Genomic DNA, 8,961 nt, shown 5'->3' with positions numbered 1-8,961 from the left:
GTGACTATACACATCTTCAAGCGATTCTTCGTTTTATCGTGTTAAAATTGGAGGATCGATCCCGGCGGTGGATTCAGCGCAGATAAGTATTGTGTAGTTTTGGGCTAAAACATGTGAAATTTTATGGTCACATTCAATTTTCATTATTTCATTTGATTTTCATGAGTTTGATTTTTTACACTCGGCTCTTTGTGTGAGTGATTCAGCTATTGTTTTAATAATAAAAAACACACTAAAATGTTAATAAATAAAAACATGAAGACATTCGATGAATATCCTGCCATCTAAGGAAATCTACTATAACTTAATTAACTATACCGATAAAGTTTTTATAACTGTCCTAGTAAACAAATTTATATAAAATAAAATATTTTAACATCATTCAAAGATTTATCATTGTTGTAATAAATTTATGTGTAAATCAGACTATATTTCTAGAAAACTTTGGGTACTAAAAAGTTATATATACAGTTTTCTATAAAGGTAGCGCCCATATCAGGGCGTATTTGTTTTGAAACTGATTAGGAGAGTAAGAGAGGTAATACTAACTTAGCGAACACTATACTATAAATTTGCAATTACAGTAATCTTAAAGTAAGTATACATTCCCAATCTAAATCTGAAATTAAGAATTGAGCTAAAAAGTAGGTTTTAAACGCTAAACTGTAACTGGGTAAATCTTTTTTTTTTTTTGCAAACTTCTGTCTTAAATTAAAACGTGTGCTTGTTCTACTTCTGTTTCTACTACTACTAGCCTAAGTAAGTTAGACTTAGAGTCTAAGTTAGAGTTTGCTTTGGACTTGTAAAGAAACTGCAAAATTAGACAGAACTTGCAAGTAAAAACAACTAGGAATTCTTAAACTTTAAGTTGTTCTTGTCAGGAAAGAAGTAAAATGTAGGTTTATTATGCTTTAAATATTGGACTTGGAGTAAAATAGAAGAAACTTTAAAAAAGGACTAATGTTATTATGATATAACTATTATAAGTAACTAAATTTTATTAGTTTTGGAAAGTGAGAGCCATTGTACTTGTAAGCTGTAGCCCAAATATCAGGTTAATGCCAAGTAGTTTAGGGAACTGTAAACTAAATTATATAAGTGTATGAAATATTTTAACTTTTTAGTTCCAGCTGTTAATAAGAGTGGAGAGAATAATCTTGAGGTGTTTGTACTACAGTATTACTTAGGGAACACTACTAATAGGCCTAAGTATAATGAAAAGGTATGCATGTGGTGTAGTGCATAGGAAAACTAGGATTATAATTTGTTTTGCATTAATAATAATGAATTGCTAAGGTTCAAATAGAATAGATAGTTTAAACTAGTGACGTGGACTAAGTAATAAGTTATAGTGCATATCATAGCTAATGCTATTGATTATGGCAGGTCTAAAGAGCTATTAACCAGGTACAAAGAAGTACTTTGTAAAGTCAGTGGGGTATATAGCATGTCATGGCCCCAAAACAGAAGAAATAACGTGGGCTCCACTTGTTTTGTACTGACACTTAACTAGAATGCCGAGTAAATACATATGTTTACCAAGCATTAGTTAAAATTCCCATCTTTAACATTTCATGGAAGTGAAAGCATCCACAGTCTTGTCCCTGTACAATTTTCTTGCTTGTTCTATGTTCTATGAAGCTAGGCCTCATATTCTTTTTTGACATTGTACTTCTCATGTAGTCCCCCAGTGGGACAGCCTTTGGATTTACATTTCTAAGATCTGGGGTTTGATTCCCCCCTGTGAATGCAGCAGATAGCCTGATGTGGCTTTGCTATAAAAACACACACACACAAACTTCTTGTGTATATTTAAATTAGCATAAATTTGGAAAATGATTTCTTGGCAGTGACAATGGTGGCAGGAATAGTTTAAAACCTTTTCTATTTTGTTACCTGACTCTTGGGCCCTGTAGCAGTGCTATATATGCCACTGTAACTTATATGGGTGAAATCATCAAACAACTCTTTCAGGATTTTTATCAAGAACTCGGGTTATAGACAAAAAAGTTTTAAGCAGGTTGCATAGTGGTTCATAATAGGGATTACCCAAGAATTTGACAAAAATTCTAATAGAACATAAGGGCAAAAACCATCTTAAAAGGTAGACTTGTTTTTGAAACAACACTCAGGACCTTCAGTCTCAATGGCTGAGGCTGCTAAAATATTGATAATACCAAAAAAAGTTGATTTTCCAATTGTTAGGCAAAATTTAAAATTCCTCTAATTGTTTTTTATATTATTATTATTATTGTTTCACAAGCCTACATAAAAAAACGACTATAAATATTTTATTCAAACCTACTAAAGAGATTGTGCACATGTTATAGGACTATTTTTATGTTGATTCTTGAAAGAGAAGGAGAGATTTTATAATTTTTTCATAACTACTGGCCAAGTTTCTCAGTGAACCCACTCAAACACCTAAAATTGATAAATACTGTAGACATGGAGTCAAAATAGGGATTTGTAGCTTGAAAAATAATGTAGACACTATTTCCAGCCTTTTTTTTTTTAGAGTTCTTTGTTCTAGGCTTGAAAACAACTTTTGTGTTTTATTCAACTTGTTTCTGTACTTTTTTGACAATTCCTATTCCCTCTTTTTAAATTAAAAATTTTTACTCATAAAGGCTTCTAGTGCTAACAATAAAAAAAAAAAATAAAAAAAAAATATATATATATATAAGTTGCTTAAACTAGAAGCTTTGGTGGCAGTTAACAAATGTTAAACTTGGTAAAAATATTATTTTAGATGGTTTAAAGTATTTTATTGGAACAAGCTAATAAATAGGAATGAGGATTAATTTTGTTGGTAAGAAATGTGATGAAATTTGTGAATGAAACATTGTTATGGCTGGCAAAAATGTAGGGTGTGTTAAGGTTGAGATTTCAAAAAGAAAAGGAAGATTTGTATTAGCTTATTCTATAAGTCTCTTTTACAGGTCATTGACACTGACAGGTTATCTACAGGAGACTAGCTATACATTCAGTAGAAAAAGTTTCTTTGTTAAGCACAACGGTACATAATGGGCTATCTAAGCTGTGCCCACCATGTGTCTTGATACCTTATCACTGAGCTATTGGAGGATAAAACATGAGTGAAAATTTAAGAAATCTTACTAAGGGAGTAAGCTATCTTAGACTTTGTTCTTCTTTGTTTCGGAGAAGGTTTCTTTTTTGTGAGTGTAAAACACTTAAATACACCATTTTGATTTTTCGACACCTCACTACTATGAAGGCTTGGTTTGGTCTGAAGTTTCATTGGTGGTAGTTTCCAGGGTCACTGATGAGGAGTGGAATTCTCTGAAACTTGTCTGGCTCACAGACACACCCCCATTAAAAGAAACGACCATTTCAAGCTTTTACATGGTATTAAACAAATGTTTAAACAACTCTATTCAATTATGTACCAGCTGCCTAGTGTCAGCTAACAATATGAAGAATTAAATTGTGGTGGAATGCTACAAGTTCTTCAAATACCTATAGAATGATAGGTTTCTTTTTTGTGGGTGTAAAACACTTAAATACACCATTTCGATTAACTTAGACTTTGTTCTTTATAAAGATGTGATTGTGCAAGAGTGCTAAGTACCAACAATATTTTTAATGAAACCACTTGTAAAATATTTTATCAAAGCCACCTTGTAGAAACTTTGTGTTTTGAGAAAGAACATTTGAGTGGTTAATCTCAATGGTAAAAAGGTTAATTAAGATTGGGATGTTTTTGTAATTCCAGTCAAACTAGATGAAAAGAGAAATATATTCTTTATAAAATTTTGTCTTAATTAGAAGCCTTTTTTTTTTTTTTACCAAATATGTATTTAAAAGAATTGAATTACTAGTAAGTATAAAACACCTAGCTTACAAAGAATTATTTCAGATCAAGTAATATTAAACATTTTATGAAATAGTCAGGATATAGTGGGGTATGGATCATCTTGGTTTTCAAGAACAGGTGGATTAAATAATTGGGAGTTTGGTTGGTATGTTGAAGAAGATTAAGGCTTTAACTAGTAAAAATAAAATAAATTTTTAGTGTGCAGAGTCAAGGATTGAAAGTCTGAGTGAGAGAGCCATGAATTATATGGAATAAAGCTTTACTTTAGTTATATTCTGTGCCAGAGGTGATGGGTAGGGTAATAGTGAAAAAGGGTATTACCCTGTCCTTGATCAACGGGCTTGAAAATGTGTTGGAGGAGGGACAAGATACAGAGACTTTCAAAGAAGAAGAATGAGAAGATATAAAAATTGGCTAATTTCACTCTTCTTTTCAAGGGAAGGGATAAAAATTGTCCCAGTAATTATAGGTCTATTTGTCTTACATTAGTGGTGGGAAAAGTTTTTGAAAGTGTGACAAAAGATGTTTTGTAAAGTCATTTAATGAAGTTTGATATTTTGTTGGATATTCAGTATGGTTTCACTCTGCTAATCTTTTGATATTCTTTGAAGAGGTTACTGCTTATGTAAATAAAGGTACATGTATGGATTTGGTGGCAGTCATAATCACTTTTTCTACTTACTGTTTTTTTTTTCTAGATTATACCTACACAGTGTGAGTCAGCTGTATTATAAGAGAGACAATGGATACCACATGGGAGCTTTATGAAATGTTCCAAGCTTTTCTAAAGGTAAAAGTGTGTTAAAATTAAAATATTGCTCAGTGTTTCGTGTATGATACTTTTTTTTCACAAATATTTTTTATGTTAGAGTTATAAACTTGTGAAGTGAGTTACCTTAAGATATGGTATGTGTAGTTAATTTCAATTATTTAGAATTTTGTTTGATCTGAATATGGAAATATGTTAAACTTAATACATTAAAATATTGTTTGATGTATCAGTTATACTGTATAAACCATTATTAAATATGATAAATTTACTTATTAAAACAATTGGTACATTTTGGTATGTGTGTGTGTGTGTGTGTGTGTGTGTGTATATAGCCTTAAGCATATTTCTTAGATTAAATGTACTACAGATAAGATATATATAAATAGGGCAACACTGTTCAATAAACTTTATTTTAAAATATAGGAAAAGCAATTTTAAAGAAATTTAAAAATGACTACATGTTTCAGTAGCTTCCTTTACCAACATTAGGAGTAAAACTATGCGAACAGTGGGTTTTTGTACAAGAATGGTTGGACTCACTGATGAATTACATTTAGTCTGATTATTCTTGTATAAAAACCCACTGTTCGCATAGAGTTTTACTCCTAATGATGGTAGGGGAAGCTACCGAAACATGTAGTCATTCTTAAATTCTTTAAAATTTCATTGTGTAATGTAAATGTTGTTTTCCCTATATTTGTAAGTACTACAGATATGATTTATTATAGCTTGAAGTTTGTTTTTATTATTTATTTACCTACCATTATTCACAAATGTGTTTTTCAGGCACCTTCTTATCATCTTGCATTAGAAGCATTTTTAATGGTGTGGGTCTTATGGTTAATTTTCCACAAGAGTTATAAACCAGAACGGTTAGAGCTGACGGAAAAGGTGAGTTCTGTGAAATATTTAATAGTTATCAAGATTGATGTACAATTCCTGGCAATGGACACTTTTTATTTACTCCTCTTTGTAACTATGACAGCTATGTCAGGATATATGTAAATGCAAATAGATAATGATGGAAAATGATGTAAAATATCAACCCTCATTTATTTTTATTCTAGCAAACTTGTAGTCTTCATTAATAACTTGAGTTCTTTGTTTATTTTGTTACTATTATAAGATTGAAATTGTTGTTCTAATTCAATTGTTTTTAGAATTGTATACTTTAAATATTTTAATTCGTTTGAGTAGTGTAGTATTAAAAGAAACTTCATTGTTTTTACAGTATGTACATTGATTTTAAGCAGTAACTTTTCCATATTATCATGAAAAGCCTTGCTGTATCAAAAACTAATATGCTATTTTTCTCTATACTATGGAGAAAAAATTTTTGAATTTGAGAGTTTATCTTTTGAGTCTTTCTTTTTCATGATTAAACTATTTATGCCAATACTTTAAACCATTTATAAGTTTAGACACTTGCCAAACTGATTTTCTGGCATTATTTATTATAGGAAAAAGAAGAACTGATTGCAGAATGGAAACCAGAACCTTTAGTTCCAGATTCATCTAAAAACCATTATGCTTTAAAGCCAAGAGTTGTGTCGGGGTAAGTTTTTTCTGCAGTAAGAAAAGGAAATAGTTGTTAAAATCAGAAGTCACTAAATTTCCAGCAGTATTTAGCAATTCCAGTTCTTACTAGAATTCATTAAGATAAATACATGACAAATGGTTGAAGTTAATGTACATTTTCATAATTTAAAGGTATTTAGAAACAAAGAAATTCCTAGTTTTTCATACATGGTTTCATGACTTCTGCAGAAAAAGCTACTAAAGACTAAAACAACACAATTTCTCTTTCAGGGCTTTAGGCAAAAAAATTACAGTCAATGGTACAGAATGTCTGAATATGGGCACACACAACTATCTTGGTTTAATTGACTCACCAGAAATAAAGGTGAGGTTTTCAACATATATGTTGAAAGTTTGTTAATTATTTCAAGCTCACATTTATTGCATTTACCTTAAATTGTTTTAGAATACCTTTTGATTCACAGTGATAATTTTTGTATTACTCTTGCTGTCTACATAGCTTTTTTTTTGTTTCTGAGTATTTATTACATAAGGATTTACATATCTTGTGATCAATTCTAATTAATTCAAACTATGATGCATTTCTAACATTTCATACAATAATTATGGCTTATGATTGTTTCTTTACCGTCGAGAACCCAAAATGAGAATTGATGTGGTTTATTGACATAGAATTTAGTAATCCATAGATAAAGACAGTTTTTCCTCACAAATAATTTAAATGTGGGATTTGTAAAATAGCATTTTGATTCAGAATATACATTGGCTAAGGTGTAATAATGAGTACTGAAATAATGTTTTACACTACTGAAGTAACTGTAGTGTATCCAAAACTAAAATCATAATTTTATTAAACTTGTATCAATATTTTTATTTTCTAAACTGGGGAAAATGAAGTAAGTTAAGTTTTATATTTATAATATATGTTTACTTAAATTAATTTTCAGTGATTCTCTCGGTAAAATAGCAACAAGGGCAGGCTTCCAAGAAAATTATTTCTTAAGTGTAAACTTTCTGAGCAGTTTGTCATTGTAGCATGTCTCTTCAACTTGTTTCACTGCATACTTGCTCATTCAGGAAATACTTCATGCTGACTGACTAAGAGACAACAGAGCTATAATAGCATCAGCCAAGTGTGATTTTATTGTTGAATAGAATATAAAGAGCAAAGTCAAGTTAAAGAGGGTTTTACTAAGTCAAATTATATTGGACCTACATACGTTGATTCTTGAAGTTAGTTGTTGTTTTTTAGTTTACTGAGGTTGTATTGATATTCTGGACTTTGTATGATATTGACAGGAAGCAGCAGTTAAGGGACTCAGGAAGTATGGAGTAGGCTCTTGTGGTCCAAGGGGATTCTATGGAACCGTGGGTATGTAACATTATAGAAATGTATCTTGTTAAGTTGTTCTAACAAATGGCTAAGGTGATATCATGTATATGTTATTTCTGACCTCACAAAACTAATCATAGGGACATTTAACATTGTAATCATTTTAGCATCATCAAATTTACTTATTTTGTAAGACATGTCTTCCTGTTATCTATGTTATAGTATTTATGTTATTTACAATTAATCAAACTATTGTTTGGTTAGTTTGCAGTATTCAGCTTGAGATTTGACTCCATTTAAGTTTGTTACTAGTAGTAAATGTTGCTGTTTTAAACTAATGTGATTGTGCTGTTTCTATATTTTCAAACTTTTTATTGTTTTGTAACAGATGTTCATTTAGATCTTGAAGCACAGTTGGCTGAATTCATGGGTGTTGAGGAAGCTATATTATATTCTTATGGATTTTCATGTATGCCAAGTGCCATTCCAGCTTATGCTAAACGAGGAGATGTTATTTTCTGGTAGTATTACATATTCAATAATAACATTGAGGTTAACTACAAATAGATTTGTGAATTCTGAGATGATTACTCACCTCTTTACACAAAATAACTATCTTGCACATCTGCCAAAGAGGTTTACATGAGACTAGCCTTCAGGCAACTTCCACCAAATTTCATGTATTTTAACATGAAGTGCAACAAAAGCCCTCACCAGCAGGAGAATGATACAACCTCCATGTGCAGTAGCTCCACCTATGCACTTACACTCATCTTTTTTGCATTGTATTGAATAGACATGTTCAAAATGTTTTATCTGTATTCAGTTTGTTGAGATTTGCATTTGTTATTGAAGGTTTGGTTTTCATTTTCTTTAGCTTTTGTTTCAAAAGCTTTAATTTTTTATCTTGATTTCTAAAGTGATGGTGATCTCTACTTAGTCCTGTGTGAGTGATGATATTACACACAAACAAGCCTTATTCCTACTATGGCTTCTGGAAGCTTGTTAACTGTCAGGGATGTTGTAGCCATTCTTCAACGTGTCGTGAATTACCATATGGTTACTGGGCTTCCTACTTTCATTTCATCAGCCAGAGTTCTTTCTTTTAAGTCGGGAATGATCAGTTGAGCTTTGAATTTAACTCTTACTATAGGCTGGATGATTCCACCGAAACTGTATCCACCAAAGTAACCATGATAACAGTTATACTATAACTTTTGATAACATACATGTATCTTCATGAAATGTTGTATATCATCAGTAATTGTTAGAAGGCTTTTGTACATAAAATACCAGATTTTTAAAAGTTAATTATTACAATTTTTTAATTAAAGATTTACTCATGAATTTTTTCTTCTGAATTTTGATTTTAAGATTAAAAATACTTTTATTCATCTGAAAATTATCAAATTTCATTTGCAAAATCTCTATAATTTCCTAATAACATTCAGAAAATTGTCAAATGTTTTTATTTTTTTT

At 30.6% G+C, this 8,961-nt stretch overlaps 1 protein-coding gene across 2 annotated transcripts in view; it reads left to right on the top strand.

Moving 5' to 3' along the window:
* The first annotated feature begins 460 nt into the window (after positions 1–460).
* LOC106457863 (serine palmitoyltransferase 1-like) overlaps positions 461–8,961 on the top strand; it is a 40,292-nt gene continuing 31,791 nt past the window's right edge. The window contains exons 1-7 of one of the 2 annotated variants that reach the window (XM_013917313.2): positions 461–538; positions 4,537–4,628; positions 5,397–5,501; positions 6,071–6,165; positions 6,420–6,513; positions 7,449–7,521; positions 7,871–8,003. In XM_013917313.2, coding sequence (XP_013772767.1) covers positions 4,581–4,628; positions 5,397–5,501; positions 6,071–6,165; positions 6,420–6,513; positions 7,449–7,521; positions 7,871–8,003 — 548 coding nt within the window. In that variant the 5' untranslated portion in view covers positions 461–538; positions 4,537–4,580. Of the gene's footprint in view, positions 595–4,536; positions 4,629–5,396; positions 5,502–6,070; positions 6,166–6,419; positions 6,514–7,448; positions 7,522–7,870; positions 8,004–8,961 lie in introns of both variants that reach the window. The other variant, XM_013917312.2, reaches the window with a different exon arrangement.

Source organism: Limulus polyphemus, unplaced genomic scaffold (genome assembly GCF_000517525.1).
Source record: "Limulus polyphemus unplaced genomic scaffold, Limulus_polyphemus-2.1.2 Scaffold382, whole genome shotgun sequence".
Taxonomy (NCBI): domain Eukaryota; kingdom Metazoa; phylum Arthropoda; class Merostomata; order Xiphosura; family Limulidae; genus Limulus; species Limulus polyphemus.
This window is presented reverse-complemented; position numbering and strand designations above follow the sequence as displayed.